This window comes from Nanorana parkeri, unplaced genomic scaffold (assembly GCF_000935625.1).
Source record: "Nanorana parkeri isolate BGI_ZX_2015 unplaced genomic scaffold, ASM93562v1 scaffold675, whole genome shotgun sequence".
NCBI classification, from domain to species: Eukaryota; Metazoa; Chordata; class Amphibia; order Anura; family Dicroglossidae; genus Nanorana; species Nanorana parkeri.
The window spans coordinates 77,783-97,889 of NW_017306943.1; the positions used below are offsets into that span (position 1 = coordinate 77,783).

Here is a 20,107-nt window from a genome sequence, read left to right on the forward strand (position 1 = left end):
AGTTAACAGTGAGTCGTTGACGAGGAACAAGCAGGCAGTATCAAGGAACCCATATTTCTGTGCTGACTGGTTCTATTTAGGGGTACACGCACCTGTTCTCTGGTTATTGTTAGTTCAGATACTATGTTCTCAGCACTGCTATCACGATCTCTTTTGTCTTTACCAAATGCCGGGTTGTGCAAATTGATCTCTTTTATGGCAAAGAGATTCTGACCACTGCGTTTCCTGACCTATTGAGAAATATGGATAGAAGGATAAAAACAAACTGAATATCCAATACCAACCCCCCAAAAGGTGTGTGTGTGTGTGTGTGTATATATATAGATATATATATAGATATATATATATATATAGATATATACATATCTATATATAAAGTTTTCTTTTTAGACACTCTTGGTTACTAGAAGGCAGCCTCCTTTTTAATAGTATTCTTGGGCCCATGTTGACTTTAACTTTCACAGAGGTAACTCACTGGTGGGTTGAAATCTGAGTATCTCTGAAGTGACACTTACAGAGGGAGAGTATGGAAAATATATTGCAATGAAGGAGGGTACGCAGGGCAAGGGCAGCTTTTTTGCTTCTTTTTTTCCTAAATGTCAAAAGCTATCCTTCCCCACTGCACCCAGATTACATAATACACTATGCTGATTGAAACCACTCGCAATTACCTGGTTTCAAATTTGCAAAAACCTAAAGATAACCTGGCCTGCGAAGGGAAAGGTGAGAGGGTTTCAGCAGGGCTTGCACATTTCCCTATCACATGCAAGTTCTTACAGAAAGTCTATTTTCCATGAGCACTGTGGCGCAATATTAGCAGATAGCAAACTGCAGGCAAGGTCTGCATTGACACTCTGTTAACCATGAAGTCAGTGGGTAGTGCTAGGTGTAACCAGCATCTGACAGACTGGCTAAAGGCTGATGAATTAGCACCAGGAACATGTTAAGCCATGCCCACTGTTTGTGCTGATAAGCCCACTCTACGCCAGGCCCACAAGGTCGATCGCGATCTACCAGTCGATCGCGTAGTGATCACTGGTAGATCGCCATGTCCTCTCCTCCCACCGCTTCTCTGGATCCCCGCTGCTCTCCCCAGCGGGGATCCGAGAAGAAGTGAAGGAACAGCGCGGCGGGGGAGGGCGGAGGACGGAGAACAATACAGCAGTGCTTTCACTAGCACAGGAACAGTGTTGTCAAATTTTCAAAAGAAACTGATCAATACCAGTTCTGCTGACAGGATCACCAAGTATTTTTAAGATACTGCAAAGGGCATGGGGACAAACAGGCTGACGCATGTTATTTATGTGACAGCCAAGAAAATATTTAAACATTTTTATTTTGATTATATTTCTATTTTAATAATGGAGGCTGTAGGGGGGGCAATATTTAGCCTGTAATGAAATTAGGTTGTGGAAAAGCTTGCTGTGATTTGTTGAGCTACAGATGGGCCTAACTTGCTTGTGTTGCCATGATTAGTGGCAATCTGCAAAGAGGCACTCAATACCCCTTGAAGCTGAACTCCAGTCAAACAGCTAATTATACAGATGAAAAACATATATGGAGCTGGTAGGCCTGCCAAAGAATTTGTTATTTCTGTCTGCTCGTTCCTGAGATTTACACAACTCCGCCAGAGAGCAGAGCCATCCTGGAGACTTAACTTTTTTCTACTGCAGTAAAGTAATACCACTAGATCCTGTCCTGGGCAGTGACACGAAAGAGCAGGCTCTTTACTTTATCACTCTGCTCTCTTCCTATCAGCATGTATAAATGACACAACATGCCGGGATTGCAAGAAGCTGGAGTCCAATCCAGGTAACTATACTAGTTGCTTTTAATTTATTTAATTCCTTTTTTTTTTTAAATACACTTTTTTTTTATAATGACATAACTAATTCATAACATGTGGAGATAGTATGTTTACCATGTTCACAATCATGAACAGGAGGTGATGTAGATCACTTCCCATTTAATCATAATTAAGGACACAGTAATCATACTATGACCTCAATTATTTACAAACACTCAGCAATCACTGGTCACTGAGTGTTTGTACCCGCTCTCCATCCTGGATCGGCTGTCACAGGAGGCTGAGCAAGCGATGCAGGGAGGAGATCTCGATCTGACAGACTCGGCCTCCTGTGACAGTTTCTCTCCTCTCCGCTGGAACACAGAGCAGCGTCCGGCGGTGAGGAGAGAAAGCACAGATGCACCGCAATTTCGGCCCAAAAAATTTTTTTTTGCCAAAAGTGCCACTTTCGGCTGATACGTTTCAACGGCCGAAATTTCGGTGCATCCCTATTTTTTTTCTATCTGCTAGGAGTTCAGTTTTAAATATGACACTTCAAAAATATGCTCAGGTTTATGCCATTAAAAAAACCAAGTGGGGGTTACCCTTCCCCTGCCTTCTATTTTGCAGGATTATGTTTCAAAGATGTGCTTTCAAATAAACATGTGATTTGACAAGGGCCCTTTATGCCCCTGGTGCATGATCCGAGCTGTTAGGTATGTATGTGGAGCTTGGGAAGGAGGAAGTTAGGTGACCTTGTTGTTTTATCCTGCTTGAGAAAAGTACAGGTTTACTTTAAACCTTCACAATTCCAGCTACCATTATTTGGAAGTTTGTTGGTGGTGGCTGAGTCCCTGTGGGGCCAAGACAAACGCCCTGCATAACCATTCATTTAATAACCTTGACTGTAATGTGGAACTGCTTTACTAGCATAAAAAGAAAATAGATTAACAATAAACTTACATATAACCCTGGTAAATCCTCCTTATAAAGCACTGAAGGCTGGCTATGAAGAGGCTTTGAGCTTACATAGCTTTAATACACACAATTATTTATTGATCAAGGTCTGCCTAGCTCTCAAAGAGAAATGAAATGGCTATATAAAAATATTGATTATACTTCAACAATGAGATTTACCAACACTGTAAAATAAAACTTACCTTATATACACTCCCAAATGCTCCACTTCCAAGGTGATCTAGAATTGCATAGTTTCCAATAAATTTTGTGGGAGTTTTGTTCTGATTGATGCCTTGAATGCCATCAGCCACTTGCTTCAGTTCGTCTTCCTGTAAATTGCACAAAAGACCGGTTACTTTCGCTCTCTTGATAACAATATATGATTTTTTTCCCTTTTAAAATGGAATGTAAAGTTATCACTTACTGGTAGTGAATTCAATTTAGACACAAGGTCTTCATAGGCGCTGATGTCTCGAATGTAATGACCAATGTCAATAAACATCTCAAACAAATCTGGAGGGAAAAACCTAACACAAAACAGATAAATAATGTCAAAAGGAATCTAAACCAGAGCAAGTAAAAAGGAAAAACAGAGTCAAATCTAAACTCCTAATTCAAATACTTTACTGACTCAGAAAGTACTGAAACCATTGGATCAGCACACCAGACAGATAACTAGAATTTTCAGATGCAGGGGCCAGTAATGATACCCAATATAATCCGCCTGGAAAATGTTCTTTATCCCCTTTATGACCAGTGGCATCGGGTGCGTTTAAACAGACTCCCGGTCAGGGGCGTCCCGAGGCTGGGTGACACCCCGCTGTGACGTTGCCGCACACGTGCGCAATGACGTCATCGGGCATGCGCGGTCATTTTATTGATGCCTGCCAGCGACCATCTTGGTAATGGACACCGGCAGAGAGAGGAGGGGACGTTCACCCAATGGGATGAGGTGTGCCGCCGGGTCACCTTCTCTCTCCTGACACTGTCGGCCTCTCGGTCTGTGACCGAGTGCCCGACTTTTCATAGGGGGTGACACCAAAATGACTGTCAGCCATTTTGTTGTCACCCCTCCAATGGTGGCACCCGGGTGCAGACCGCACCCCCTGCGTGATGCCACTTTGCAATAGAAGCGATTCTGGCGACTCAGCTGTCGCCAGATCGCTTCTAAAGGCCAGAAAACGATGATCGCACTACACATGTTGGGTATCACCAGACTGAGAGCAATAATTCTAGGGCCAACATTTATGTGTATCTCTAAACTGATGACCTGTAGGGGTTTTTAAAGTATCGTCTATGGACTTTTTAAGGTACTGAATTTTGTTGCAGTTTCACAGACGCATACAATTTGTAACCTGGGCATGTTGGGTATCTATTTACTCGTTGTAACCTTATCGTTTATATTCTATTAAAAAAATGGGTATTTTATTGTGTTTTAGGGCATTTAAGTGCATTTTTCACTAAATGTAGGGGTTTGATAAAGAGTTGCGCTAATATCGCACAACATACAAGTTTGCAACTGCCGACATTTTATTCTACAGGGTCTTGACTTTTAGAAAATATATAAGGTTTGGGGGGTTTGAAGTAATTTTCAGACCTAAAATGTGGATTATAACATGGGTGGAAAAAACTGAACAAAGGCCTCAGTCATGAAGGGTTATAGTGTAAATACAAAAGTATGTTTCTAATGATCATTTTAAATTATACAATTACATGGAATAGCAATAGTTGTTTTTATTACATGCATGCTCTACGTCTTCTAGTAGCACATGTTTGTAGGTGGCTGCACTAATATTAAAGTTAAACTCCAACCAACATTTATTATCCATTCTGGAAAATTCAGGGAAGAGTTAAACGTAGTCAGGTCTTTATTGTTTTTCATGCTCCCATTGGAAATATTCAGCCTTGCTTTCTATTAGGGTGATTGTTATAAAAAGTGCAGAAAGTGAGGAGAATATTAAATATTTTACAATTGGAATGGGAATAGAGGAAAAACTTGTTGTTGTAACAAGCTTTGATTTCTCCTTCCTCTGGGGAGATGTCCTGCCATTATCTGTTGTGTCTTTGAGACAGGAAATGTGGAGAAATCTCACCAGTGAGGATACAAATAGCAAAACATGACAGAGTTCTAAACCTTTCCCACTTTAAAGTAGAGAGTAGAAACTGTAAACTTGCAACTCAGTAAAACCTTTTCGACTAAATTATACACAGTTTGAAAACAATATCCTTGTTGGTAGTTTGTAGAAAAAATAATTATATTCCAAACATAGATAGGTGAACCCTCTAGTGGGTATACGCCTGTGTATAAAATGTTAGCACAAAAAATACAACACAATAAAGTAATAATAATAAAAATAATTTAGAACATAATAAATGACAAAATATAGTTTCACCTAAATTATACATTATTAATGAATGAATACTAACATTAAAAATGTGTAACTATAAAATAACGTAGTGCTAATCTTTTAAGCAATTGTGTGTATAATCCATCTAATATAATTTGTCAGCAGCAGTGAAAACAAGTGAATCCTATGATCACTCTCTAAAATCTCAAGACAATAAAGTCACTGCGCTAAAAAACCTACAACTTATACATAAACAATAAAGTGCCTAGTGATTGTCCCAACACAATATGTACAATATGTGTGTGTGTTTAAAGGTGGCCATACACTGTACAACCATGGCAAGACCTTAGTCTTGCCATGGTTGTAAAGTGATTAAAAAAACATACGATCTGCCCATCTTGGACAGGCAGATCGCACTCTCGATCATCACAAGCCCGCCCCCCTGAGGGCTTGCGTTTGCATAAAGTTATGAGTTCCCCTTTATTTAACACATTACATCTGTAATGTCTATAACTTGGTTTCCGTTTTGCCATTAACTGTGCATATATGTCCTATACACCGGCACATATTTTATTTTTAGAATTCTTTTATTTTCATTTACTGTTTTGGAAAGATAGCTTTTATGCACCCATACTCTACCTTTTGAACAGATCTCGGTTTCTTTCCATGCTAAATAGAAATCTTAAGGCTCGGAACGCATAACACTGTAAAACAAAAACAAAAGGCAGTCAAGCTAAAGCATTTCTGCCACAGCAACAGTAGCACCCAGCAGGACTTGAACAATAATAAGTAGCTGCCAACGATGGTATTAATTTTGCTTAGTCTATGATCTAGGGCCATCTGGCTGTACATCTTTCTAGTCGGGATCTTCTGCCATCTGGAAGCTTGTATTACAACGTATTAGTGATACTATAGTGTACAATAAATAATCTTAATTATGTGTACTTAGGGCAGAGGAAATGTGAACAAACAATATTGATGGGTTTACAAATATGATGAAAATTAGGAAGCATATCACAATAGGAAAACAGGAACTCTACCTCAACTATTGCAAAGATCTGTAAAATAATACTTGCTCTGCTGCTCATTCTGCTTATGCCATGGCATCACCCTGGCTAAAATATAAAAACACACAATGCAGAACAAAATTGAACATCTGCTCAAAGCTAACATATAAGATTCTCTCCTGGCATCCTGGTTATGGAGGACTGATCCTACGCAAAAACACTTCTGCCTTTGTATTGGGAAAGATGCCTGCAGTAGCAATCCCACTAAGATGGTTTCCAAATTTCAGGAACATTTTTCTGGCCTACCTTATTAGAGACTCCCCAAATATCACTGGAGTGACTGTGGCAGGTCACCACTACAAGTTAAGTGTTTTGACAGACAATGTTATTCTTATCATCACTAATCTTTAAATTTCCTTACTCAATTTAAATAATTTCTTAAAACAATTTAGCAACATTTCTGGCCTTCAAGTCAATCACGTGAAATTCAAAACCTTAACATGCTCTTTAATGCAAAACCTTAAATTATTCTTCCACTATCAATGATAACTAAAACAGCTCTCCTACTTAGGCATATACCTTACTAACTCATACTCTACATTCTGTGAAGCAAACTACCTGTCACGGATTGGGACTCACGGGTATGAACTGGAGTCAGGTATGTGGACCCTTTCCACTACACTGGCAGGGACACTTAGAGAAAAGGGTTCAAGCAGTGTAGGCTGACGACTCCCAGAGCTGGAGTACAAGCAGGGAACAGAACAGGTATGTGAATGAGGCAGTGGAAGTCAGCTTAAGCTGGAAGTTCAAATACAAGGCAGGGTGTTGCAATGCTGAGTAGGTGGCATGGGATGCTGAGTAGGTGGCATGGGTTCCCCCAGGATGTGGAATCTAAGGGCCAGCCGGTATGCGCCAGAGCTCCTGATGGTGGAGATGGGCTTGGCTGCGTGCTGACTCCAGGTCACAATTCCTGGGTCCACCCAACTCACCTAACAGGTACAGGGTACAAATCAAAGGTTAGGGACAGGCTGAAGACTTCCAGGGACTAAGCAAAGCACAGGTTAGAATGTAGTCAGGGATTTCCAAGGACAAAAGCAAAGCACAGGGCAGCCTGTAGACAGGGATTTCCAAGGGCAAAAAGCAAAGCGCAGGGCAGACTGTAGACACGGATTTCCGAAGACAAAAGCGAAGCATAGGGCAGCCTGTAGACAGCGATTTCCAAGGACAAGATAAAGGTTCGGTATACGGGAAAACTTGCAGGAATTCAGGGTAAATCACAAATGGGGGACTCGGCAACGAGCTTGGGAAAGCGTTGCTCGGGCCCCGTGCTGTTCGCTGCCCTGAGTTTAAATAGAAACAGGAAGAGGGAGAATCCACAGGATTGGCCACACGCAGACTGCACTGATTGGCTGAGAAGCTGTATAAGAAACAGCAGGAGACGTCGGCCGACGCATAAAGCTGCCAGACAGGTGCAAGTGTGAGTCAGATTCAGAGCACATGCCTGGAGGACTACAAGCCCCAGCACAGCCCTGCATGCCTGCAGAACCAGGGGTAAGAGGTATGTATATACTTGTAGAACTATAAGTAACAGTCAGCTGCACTTGCAGCTGAACTGTGACACTACCCGCCTCTCCTCCACAAGCTTAAAGAACTTATGCAGGCCTGAGATAATTATCCTTTCTCTTGGCTATGCAAAACCACTGCAATCATAATGATGCACTTCCCAAAACTATTGTATCTGTTTTGATTCCTACCCATACTGGTCCCTCCTCACATTATAAAAATACTTCGGAATCAAGTCTTACTATTGTATCTGCCAGACAGGAATCTGTCTGTGTGATTTAGGGTTGCCTAGTAGACTAGTCAACTTACAAACTCCAGGGGGCAGCTACTCGAAGTCATGTGTCTGGTGTTTGTGGGTGTTTTTGGGTGGTAGGAAAAGTGATAAAACAAGGATTCTAGCTCACAGGATAGCTTGAGGAATCGCAGAAGTCTGTGGTAATCACACTTGTCAGATTGTTGATCTATTGATCTTGTCAGAAATTCAGAGCTACCTTCGTCCTGTGCATACATTCTGTGTTATCCTTCTAGTTCTTACCTTGAACTACAGAAAAAAAGTAATTCCTATGCTGTGGTGAAGAAGAGAATGGGGGCGATTCAATAGTTTAACAAGGGACATCCAGGCAGAACCGACACAAAATCTTGCAATTTTAGCCCACAAAAAGGCATGTGGTGTCACTCCACAAGGGGAAATTAGGATCTGAAGGCACTTTTAGAGGTCAATGGATATTTTGTCTCTACTTGCAGGGTCTTTAAAGGGATAAAACATTGGGAAATGTTTTTGTACTACAGAGATGTACTGCACTTTTTTTTTTTCCCTGACATATGACTTTATGAAAGAAAATATTGTTCTGAAGAATACAATATGCTTCTGTACCTAAATTAAAGCAAATCTGTCACATGAAAGCAGTGTCGGTATAAGGTCATCCAGTACCCAGGGTGAAGATGCCAAACTGCACTTCTAACCCGCTCCTGGCAAAGGGATGGGCGCACACCATGATAAAATGCATGTAATGAATGTGGCATGCCACATAATAGTGCACACTGCAGTGAATGAAACAGTTTAATAGTGGTGCACATTCTGTCCTGTAGTAAAATATAGGGCTAACAGTGGTAAAGAAAGAACTACCCACTTTCCCCAAACCACCACACACATCTGCCCCGAATTGGTTGCTACATTATTTCCTCAAGGTAAGGACACACTTACTATCAGGAATGAAGAGACTCAGTCCACAGTTCCTCAAACGTATTTGCTTTTACTTAATTGATAAAAAAACACGAACATTTTAATTTTGTTTTATTTCCTTGTCCTTGATCAGGCCATCTTAGATTTGGGCACACAGGAGTGAATCACAGAATGTTTAGCTTCACTGATTAGCCCGCATGGGGAAGAACAGAGGCATTCCCCTAAATTTGCTCCCTGTTCTGCTCGGTCCCTCAGAGGTACCGAGCAGAACAGAAAAAGAGTTAAAAAAGGTAAAAAAAAGTCAATAGCAAAAGATTGTGCAGAGCTAGCAGTAACAGCTAGCTCCGCCCAATAGTTTCCTATTGTCCGGCGGCTCTGCTGCCGTCACAAAAAAAGAAGAAAAAAAAACTCTCCCGGGCGATCTGGGAGCCTCCCGCTCCCGGCCGCCCAGTAGAGAAACCGTGCTGTGGCTTTTTCTTTTTCTTTATTCTGACACGAGCGATGTCAGAATAGAGAAAAAAAGAAATTTTCCCATTGAAAAGCATTGAGACATTACTATTAACTCGGCTCGACTGAGCCGCTCGCCCATGTTCGGGAGCTGTACGGGCTATTGTGAATAGCCCGTACAGCACCCCTTCGGTTCTACTGAACCGAAGGGGTCCTGGGGCCGAAGCTGCGGCCAGATCCTTCGGCAGCTTCGTGAATAGACCCCTAAGTAGTAATGTAGGGGCTGACAAGTGGAATCACAGCATGTGGCCAGGGGATGCAGGCATCCAACATGCCCAGAAGTATGTCAAATGTGAAGACTCTGCTGGTGGCTTTGCTCTGCAACAGAGTGAAGATTTCACAAATGGGTGGAGGGACAAGTAGGTATAAACTGTCTTCATCTGCAGTTTTTTTTAAAGATATATATTTGCGACCTTATATAGTATTACTTTTTGGCTTAAAGCAGAAATAAAGCGAAAACTTCTATTTTAGTTTTAGATAGAGTAAGGGGGGTAATAACTCCTGCCAGCTTTTTTTGCTGTGTCGCACTGGGGAGATGACACTTTACTTCCTGTACAATAGCTACAACAGGAAGTGAGAGAAAATCTTTCTTTCTTTGCTTTTAGTCAACCATAATAAATAAGGAAGATGTGCAAAAGAGAACACTACATATTCCCTTCAAGAAAGCTGTTTTATTACCTGTAACAAAGTAGACTTGCTTCTAATACAATCGTTTTGTCTGCTTGGTAAAATCAGCATACCAATAATGTAAACACCATTTTCCTGCAAAAAAGAAAAAAATCAGGTTATGTCAGTATTCTCTATAATAAGACAAAGGCATTTGGTACTGGTAATCTTACATTTTGTGTGTTTGTTTGCTGGGGTAGGGGCTAGGATTCATTAATATTTTATAAAATAAATTAGCATACAACTCAGGACGTGAGCATGGCTCACTCCTCTGATGCACTACAATGTCAATACATATTAGTAAACTAAACGTGAGATTGTAATCCATTCCGGGAGTGATCTTGGAGTGGTGGCTACTTTACAACACACACAGGAACCATGGGGAACAAAAGTAGCCACCCTCCAGAAGGAAGGACAGTGTCAGTACAAATTCAGAGATGATGTGAGGATCTACAGTCGAGTGATACACAAATAAGATACATATGTGTTAATAGTTAGGTTGCTTGAATACATTTTTAACATTTAACTCCCGAGTTTAGTGTCACTTTAACATCTCTTTGTAAATGTAGGTGACATTCAGCAACAAGAAAATCTGATGCATTACTCTGTAACTGTCAAATCTGCACTCATTAGTGATCCAATTAATCACCCTCAGCCTTCAATTTCACACATACAGAGTACAGGAAGACCGTCCTCCCACAGTTCTGACCTCAGACAAAATGCATTAGCGGCTGGGGAAAATGCACGTGTGGTTTCATTTTTGGGGGTAGTTGTGTCGTGAATTGGTATACATAGCAAGAAATTAAGGCATCAAATTAAGGCATCAGCATTTTTTATTTCTTCTTGCCTAAACCTTCATTAGTAAGCACATTTAAAATAGGTTAATTGGCAATAAATGTAAAACCCTCATCGGGATTACTTTTATAGCTGTGTAATAGATGAACACAGAAACAGACTGAGCAAGAAATGTTACTTTACCTGAACTACTTGGTGAGCATTGGTGTCATTGAGCACAAGTTCAGTAAGAGCTGCACAGCAGGCTAGAATGAGACAAGAGGCTCAGTTAGCACATAATTTACATTCAGCTAAAGTACGATACGGCTCTAGACTTTTCTAAGAAGACAAGAACACATTAGCAAATTCAGCACTGTAGCTATAAGAAACAATGAATGATAAAATCTCTAATCCCATCAATGTCGTATGTCATAGGCCAGCAATAAATACTGCCATAAAACATGTGCTCAGCTATTAGCAGTAACTGGCAATAGAAATATGGCCCCAATGAAGAAAACAACTACAATGTAAGAACATTACAAAGACTTTTATTATAAGATGTATAACACTTGCCAAACTTTCACACTGATTAATGCAAAAGTAGGAAGTTAGTAGCAACATTTATAAATTAGTAAATGTGGAATTCATTGCACATTCACTCGTGAATCATTCCCCCTATTCATAACTGGGAAGATTAACCTGCTGGTGATCATTCACCATGATCACCAGATTGAGCAATATTCACAGATATTCACCAAACATATGTTCTGCAGTGGGAAATAGAATTTACTGTACCAGTCACCCTATATGTAACCCGGCAAATGTGATTTTTATCGTACATTCAGTGAAAACCGTATATGTATATTAATAATGTAATGTGTAATAATAACAATTGTATAAATAAATAGTCTGCAGATCCAATTACTAAAATCATCTCGTATAAGTTTTATTATGCTAATATAAAATATCAAAAATAACATTTCAAAAAATTCAAAAATAATTTTTAATATTGTTAAATCTGCAGTTTATATTAAAATAATTCCTGGTGATGCTGCCATGAAGGTCCTTATACTTTCTGTAATAAGATGACAACACTCTCCCAACAATGGTTGTGCGTTGTCACCCTGTCACACAGGCTTCCAATAGAAACTACAAGTGGCCCCCTAAATGCACAATAAATCAGCATGGTTCACTGGTGTCACCTGAGAAACACCATGTAACCATCACTGGACTGCATGTATGTAGACAGGAAGTGGTGTCAAGCGGCTGCAGGAGATCAGCAACACAGAGACAAAACAAAAGATGTACAAAAAGGTAAAGGAGTATTTTATTTTTTTTAAATGTCAGTTTATGCTATGCAGTACATTTCATACAGTTAGGGTTTACATCTACTTTATCTTTACACATCTGCCATTCTGAAGTGGTAAATCTGTGTTCGTGACAAAAGTATAATAAGTGATATTCAGCATGGATTTATGAAGGACCGTTCTTGTCAGACCAACCTACTAAGATTCTACAAAGAGGTGAGTATAGATCTGGATAGAGAAAAGCCAGTGGATGTGGTGTACATGCATTTTGCAAAAGCATTTGACACAGTATCACAGAAATGCTTAAAGGAGAACTATGAGATGAGTGATTTCCACTCACCTCAAAAGCTTAGATCTATTTGCATAGATAACATGGTGTGTACACGGATTGAGAACTTGCTACAGGAACTTGTCCAGAGAGTATTGATAAATGGCTATTTTTCACATTGGTCTAAGGTAAAGAGTGGCGTGCCTCAGGGTCCTGTACTAGGGTCCTAATACTGTTTAACTTGTTTATTGATGATATTGGGGAAGGCGTTATTAGCCATGTTTCTGTTTTTGCAGATGATACTACAATTGGGAGGGTAATAAACACGGACTTAGACACTATAACATTACAGGAGGACCTGAATAAAATAGAGGAGTTGGGAACTATATGGCAGATGAGGTTTAATGTTGAAAAATTTAAATGAATGCATTTTGGAGTTAAAAATAGGCAAGTGGAATACACATTAATGGGTACACCACTCGGGAAGTCAGAAATGGAAAAAGATTTGGGGCTCATAGTAGACCACTACTACCACAGCTACACCTGATTTAGACAATGCCTGGGCAGTATATCTGAGTCTATTTATATATGGGATGGTGGGAAAAACTCTGTTGGTCAGTATTATGGTGTACTTGTCGAAAGTGAACAATGCCTCTCTGGGCACATTCTCCCCCAAATTTACAGCACAGGGTTTCATTGCACTACATTACATGTGTGCAAGACTCTGCATGAATAGATTAAAATGGCAAACTGCAGGTCATTTTGCCCCAAATCCGGCATGCAGGACTTTTGTTCAATACGATGCAATGCATTGGTGTGAATAGGCTCTACTAAAAACAATGAATGTCCCTGCATTTTGCTTGTGCTGAAAAATGCAACAATATGTATGGAAACACATTAAGTAGGAAGCAGCCCTGAGTGTGACCATGACAATGTGTTTTATACATTATGAAACCATGAAAACATTGCCATTTATTCCATTAAAAAAATGTAAAGTAAAAAGTAAATAAACTTTATAATTGTCAAAAAAGGGCAAGTTGTCTATTTGTCACTGCACTCACAAATATACTGTAGATATGACAAGTTAGGATACCTGCTTGGAGAGAAAGTGTATTTTCTTGTATTTCCCTTGGGCTCAGATCTTCAGATAAATAAAGATGTTGGATTCGGCCTGCAGCATTCGCACTTGACAAGCTCCCAATGGAAGAGCGATCAGAAACTAGATACTGTTCCCTGGAAAAATTTAAAATGATATAACATAAATGACTTCCTGCCAAGCATGAGACTTCACTGATATTTCCTCATAAATAACTATGAAACATATCTCAGTGCAGGCAACTCTATAAAAAGTACCATATTTGTCAAAATAGAAGGTGAGGAGCCAGTAGAGACAGAGATAGATAGATAGATAGATAGATAGATAGATAGATAGATAGATAGATAGATAGATAGATAGATAGATAGATAGATAGATAGATAGATGGAAAAGCTAATTCATGTCCAGTAATCCCACAGAACAGTGTAAACCAGTGGCATGTGATTTAGAGTTCCTGTCATTCTAAACAAGTATGACATCACACACCTTGCATATGTACTATTCCAAGCATAATTTTCTAATTCTTACCATTCTGTTATGACAATAAGTACTTTTAATTAAAAATGTTTTAAGTAATAATTTTACACTTATAATGATTCTCCATTCCCACAGTAATTAAATCTGGTTGTGTCTAGAGATGTCCATGGTTGGAGACCTTGGTCATTTGGCAGCTAATGTTTTATGGAAAATTCTTTAGCAGAGCCTAACATCCATTTGTCATGAGGTGTAGAGAGAGCCTTGTCTCAGGTAGCAAGATGGATGGCTGACAAAGAGAATAATTTGTCATTGAATTGTCAGTGGTTACTGTACTGATGAAAGCATGGCAATGAACAGTGGGGGAAGAATAAAACAGGGACCATTTTCATGAAGGCTGAGTACTGTATTGAGGTGGGAAGTCAGGTAATACTTATATAGTGCCTGGGCTAGCAGTTTAAATATACCTTCTATTTATTGTACAAATCCATAAAAGCAATATACACATACCCTTTTAAAATATGGAGTAGCTGTTTTATGCCTCCCCAGGTACGGATCTCCACACTTATTTCAGGGTCTTCACAAATCTGAACCAGGATCCAAACCACGCTCCACAGAAGCTTTAGGTGGTCAGAGTGTAGCAAACTTAGTAGTGTGGGAACACCATCATATACCTTGACTTGTTCTTTTACCTCAGACTCTGAACAGAGAAGTCGTAAAAGCTCTGCTGAAAGTCTAGAACAAAGTATCATAATACTGTCATATAGAATGCATTCTTTGATGAGAAATCTTCTATTAGATCTTAAATCTGATAGTTTCAGCAAGATATACAGGGTTCTTCACAGAAGGGTGAAGAGTTTGGAGAAGGCAGGAGAAGGGAACAATCTAGGACAACATAGCTGAACTGGAAAAATTCTCCAATTCAGCTCACTTTCCAGTTCAGCTATGTTGTCCTAGATTGTTCACTTTTCTTGCCTTCTCCTAACTCTTCACTCTTTTGTGGATGGACCTGTGAACCTTCAGATTTTGCATACACCTAATTGTAACAGGTTCTATTTAATGTAGTATTCATCTGTCTAACATTTTCTCAGTAACAAATTCAGATCAAACAAATATACAGTACCCAGCAAAGTATTTCTTTACATTTTTACCCAAGCACTTACACTCATGTTTCCCTACAGCTGGCTCCAACTTTCTCTCTGCTTCACTTCCCTGAACTTCCTGTCAAGTGCAAGATCAGAAGGGAGAGCACAGTCTCCAGCAGCCATTCATCTACTAGTTTGAAGGAAGACGGAAGGAACAGGGGGTAGTAGAGAGCAGAATAGTCACTTTCCCTGCTGTGCCTGTTTGTGGAGATACACACAGGTTACTAGCACACAAAAGAGTGGCTCCATGGGACCCTAAGGGAAAGGAGCCACCCTAGGACAGGATGTCAGAGCTTTACACTTACCACAGGCAAAACAGTAATGATCTCTTAGCTACTTTTACAAGGTAACTGGATCAATTTACAAAGTTAAAGGAGAACTATGAGGTGAGTGATTTTCACTCAACCTCATAGTTCGAGCCGACGTGTGACAATAAAACTGTCACACGTCCGCTCAATAGATCGGGAAGTGAGCGAACACATACCGTCGCTCGCTCACTTCTTGAACCTGTCCCTGCAGAGAGCCGTGACTGTCACTCACGGCTCCCTGCAGGGATTCCCCCCTCCCCGCCCCAATCCTCCAGCGCTGACCGGAGGAACGAACCGGGGAGGGGCCTCTAGATAGGCAGAGCCAGCTGTCAATCACGCAGCTGGGTGGATCTCGACAGTAATGTCGGGATCCGTCCTGGCTGAGGCGGTCTCAGTATACCGCGAGCTACTGAGCTTTGGGTCACAGGAGGATGCTAGTTTATGTCCTCCTGTGACCCTGAGGAGAACTATGGGGAAAAACAATTACCCCATAGTTCTCCTTTAACACAACAGGAAAATAAGGATCCTAATTTTCAAAAAAGTGACACTTATTTTCAGCGGAGTTCAATGAGATTTAAAAATTACAGTCACATTGCTAAAAAAAAGCTTCTTATCCTTGTGTTAAAACATTGCAAATTAAGCCTTATATATGAGTTCACAAGAGCATTTGGTGTACACAATTGAAATATATATCCTTTTGGCTATTTAATTTGAATGACAGTTTTTGTGCCTGGAGTGCAACTTTAAGTTATAATGTGGCTATATAAGGTTGCCATTTTTGACACATGCAGGTCTCAATGAGGGTCTTTAGTTCTAAGTTACTTCTTGTGGTTCTTAACGGAGTTCCTTTAGTTATCCTAAGGCTGCTTCACATAAAGGGTAAGGCTGTGGCTGGAGATTCCTGCAGCAAGAACCTACAGTACGGATTCTTGCGTCAGGAATCCCAGGTGTGTATTTCTGTAACAGAGTAGGTTTATGAGTGTGCTGTCCACAAATTGACTATACAGGAAAGGAGGATCCAGGGTCATAATGCACTTTGTCCCTGCTGAAAAGAATACCATAACCAGGTTATAAGGTATCAAAAATAAATCCACATTTAAAGAAGTATTCCAGCAAAGACCAGACCTAGTAAACTACAGGTAGATAAATGGATCAAAAGATAGTTTTCAGTATTTAGTCTTATTCGATTTATTAGTCTATTAGCCAGCTGGAAAACTGTTCATCAGTAGATTTTTATACTCCTTTTTAGTGTAGAGAGACGTTGCCTCTCTCACAAACTATACTTAATAGTAAGTAATGTACATGTGAATCCAACATTTGTTTCTCGTTTTGGACAGAGTGGACAAGCTATAAAACCCATGTCAAGTTAATGTTGCTGTACATGGCCCTATCTAGAGAGAATCACCTTTTTTATTTGCCCTAGCAATCACTGCTGTGAAAATTTCTTATCATCTCCTGTTGTATCAAAGACAGGAAGTGAAGTTAAATTGACACTAAACTCAGGAGTTAAATCTTAAAAATGCATTCAAGTACCCTGACTATTAACTATTCATCTCTGAATTCATGCTGACACTGTCCTTTCTTCTGGAGGGTGGCTACTTTTGGTCCATTAAATCCTAAGGTTAAATCCTTAGTTTAGTGTCACTCGATGTCCCCCCAACAGTAGTTTTAACCATTCCTTACTGTATCCAAACCAATAAAATAGCATTATGAGTTCTATCATTTGTTTCCCAAACTAGATCAAATGTATTGTGGCTATATTAAAGGAGAACTATGGGATGAGTGAAATATAGCCTGCTATATGCTGAGTTTGGGTCACAGGGGGATATAAGTAAATGTCCTCCTGTGACCCTAAAGAGAACCTTTTTTGGCAATAGTTCTATTTTAGGGGGGACTATGGGATAAGCGAAATACACTCATCCCCATAGTTAGAGCTGACATATGACACTGAAGCTTTCACACATCGGCTCTATTGATCGAGAACTGAGCAATCACATACAGCTGATAGCTCAGTTTACGATCTTCTCCCTGCAGAGAACAGTGACTGTCAGTCATGGCTCCCTGCAGGGATTCCACTGCCCCTCTCCATTCCTCCAGTGCTGATTTGAGGGACAGACGGGGTGGGGAGCTGTTAATCTGGCAGAGGGGTGGATCCTGATAAGATTGTCTGGATCTTTCCTGGCTGCAGCTATATGCTGACTTTTGGGTCACAGGAGTGCATTAGTAAATGTCCTCTGTGACCCTAAAAAGAACTACGGCCAAAAAAGGTTTGGCCATAGTTCTCTTTTAAGATGCAAGGATGTGATACTGTAAGCTGCTTCTGGGGCTTTAGAATTTATATATGAATTTCATCCATGAATAAAATAGAATGGATTTTAGTAAAGCTCAGTGAATATAAACTTGCCTTTAACTTTATTACTGACCTTTTAGAAAGCAGATCATATTCATGTAATATCATCATAAGGCTTTCAACTAAGCTGAGTTCACTTATTGCAGGTCTGCACTCTGAGCTGCATGATGGCACAATAAATAAAAAAGTAAATAAAATCAATAAATAATAAACAGTTAATGAATAAGCCAAGAAATGATTTATGGCATAGAGTTACAGTATATACTTCCTACTGCGCACAACTGATTTTCACAACTTGTGGAAGTCAATAAATAGAGGTAGCGCTTGCTTTATGTTAATTCTATACCACAAAGAAATAAACATTTATAACCAAACCAAGACTAACATTATATAAATACAGTTATACTGTGCAACTGTGCAGTTTTATGTGTCCAACTTTTAGGTAATCTCCTTAATCTTGCATCCAAACATCATGAAAAATTATCATTTAAACACCACACTAGGTGTGTAAGTTACCATTAAAAAGTTGTATGATGTGTGAAGGGGCACTGCAAAGTATAAAAATCTTACCTTGCAGCAGTAAAGTGCTACCAGGGCCGTCCCTATATTGAGGCAGCCACAGGTGGCATCTTATTGGGGGGGCGGCCACAGCGCCCCAGGTTGCTCCCACTGAGGTCCTGGCAACCAGTGATATCAGTTAGCTGGGTGGCACACCAGACCAAGCCAATGACAGTGTGGTCTGGCATCATCTGCTGCCCCCAAAGCATCCCCCCACACAAGTGTTCCGTGTCAGCACATACATGTCCCCCCCTACCTTCCCCCGGAATGGCATTGCCTCAGGAGGCAAAAGCCATACGGACAGCCATAAGTGCTAACGTTGCATCCTTCTCACTATTGCTCATTCACAAAATGCCTTGTATTTGTTTCAATGGATACCAGGCTTTCTGTGATTGGAGAGGGAGATAATGTCCATCCCACCTCATTTAATCACAGAACGCCTTGCATTCTTTGAAAAAATAAAAGCCATTTTGTGAATGGGCAATAGTGAGGAGAGGCGAGTGATGCGACCAGAGCATTGCTGGAGTCGCTTCCCTCATTTCTCGCAGTGCCCAGGAGTTATTTGTCGGAGACGTCGTGCTGCAAGGTAAGATTTGTATACTTTGCAGCCACCCTCCACACATAATACACAGCTTTCTAATGATAATTGACACACCCAGTTCAGTGAATACATTATTTAGCCTGTTTTTTTTTTTTGTTTTTTTTATTATTTGTGACTTTTTGCTAATGAACATTGATCCACATTATTGGCTAATAAATAGAATAAAAGCATGCAAACTCTTTTAGATGGTTATTTGAAATTCACATGAATCATTTCCTTTAGAATGGTAACCACCATCTACAGCTAGATATGTAAACGTATTCAAAAGGACAGCAGAACATGCAAATAACAGGCAGACTGCAAAAGCACACAACAACCAAAAAGATTTTTCATTGCAGTAGTCAGTTTGGCTGGTTACTAAGATTTACTATACTTTGCATATCATCACTGCACTTTGCAATACATTTTTGAATAACGTATTGCAAATAATGTCATGGCAATTATATATTTTATATTGCTTAATGCCCAGAACTCATACCACAGAATAAAAGGGAAATCAGACTATTAAAATGAACACATCCAATACCTTGGATTACTATCCAATTACAAACAGAAAAAAATAAAATGATACCATTAAGTTAATATTTTAAAATGAACGCACCTTTCTGCCAAACTGGTAAGAGCAAGCAGAGCACCCAGCAAAACATTACTGTCTCTAGCAGCAACTAGTCTGACCAGTGTCTGAAAGAGAGAACATAAATCTTTAGTATGTGTGTTTGCTAATGATTATGCTTACAATGAAGGCAAAATAAAAAAAATCAGTACATCAATACAATATATGAACACTTCTCAAAGCACCGAAAAATACTTGTTAATCTGTCAGAAATCTAGTGTGCTTCTAGCTTCTTGTTTGGGCTGAGAACACAGTGATGCAAAAAAATCCTTGTCCTACTCCACATACATACACAGCCTCTTCTTGTATACTTGTATACTTCTGTCATAGAAAAATAAAGAAAAGAGTAGCCACTAAAGGAAGTTCTATATTTGATTTCATTCCAATCTCATTAAAACTCTCTGCTTAACAACTGTTATAAGCTATAAGACACACAGGGAGCAATTTGTTTTCAAAGAGTCAACTGACTCACAGGCTAGTATTGTGTGAAGGAGCAAAAAAACATAACCATTGTGTAGCACTGCAAAGCAGGAAGCAGAGGGTGTGAATGTAATTGGCAAATATAGCTACCCTAGTTACATGTAAAATACCAA

General features: G+C 39.9%; 1 protein-coding gene across 1 annotated transcript in view; it reads right to left on the minus strand.

The window, feature by feature from the left end:
- The window catches only part of LOC108792720 (serine/threonine-protein kinase Nek10-like), an 82,599-nt gene that overhangs the window by 45,053 nt on the left and 17,439 nt on the right, over positions 1–20,107 (minus strand). The window contains exons 9-18 of the mRNA XM_018563555.1: positions 19,503–19,582; positions 17,816–17,902; positions 14,450–14,674; positions 13,463–13,602; positions 10,999–11,060; positions 10,033–10,116; positions 5,734–5,798; positions 3,171–3,273; positions 2,947–3,075; positions 93–230 (exon numbers count right to left, since the gene is read on the minus strand). Of these exons, the coding sequence (XP_018419057.1) occupies positions 93–230; positions 2,947–3,075; positions 3,171–3,273; positions 5,734–5,798; positions 10,033–10,116; positions 10,999–11,060; positions 13,463–13,602; positions 14,450–14,674; positions 17,816–17,902; positions 19,503–19,582 (1,113 nt within the window). The remainder of the gene's footprint in view (positions 1–92; positions 231–2,946; positions 3,076–3,170; positions 3,274–5,733; positions 5,799–10,032; positions 10,117–10,998; positions 11,061–13,462; positions 13,603–14,449; positions 14,675–17,815; positions 17,903–19,502; positions 19,583–20,107) is intronic.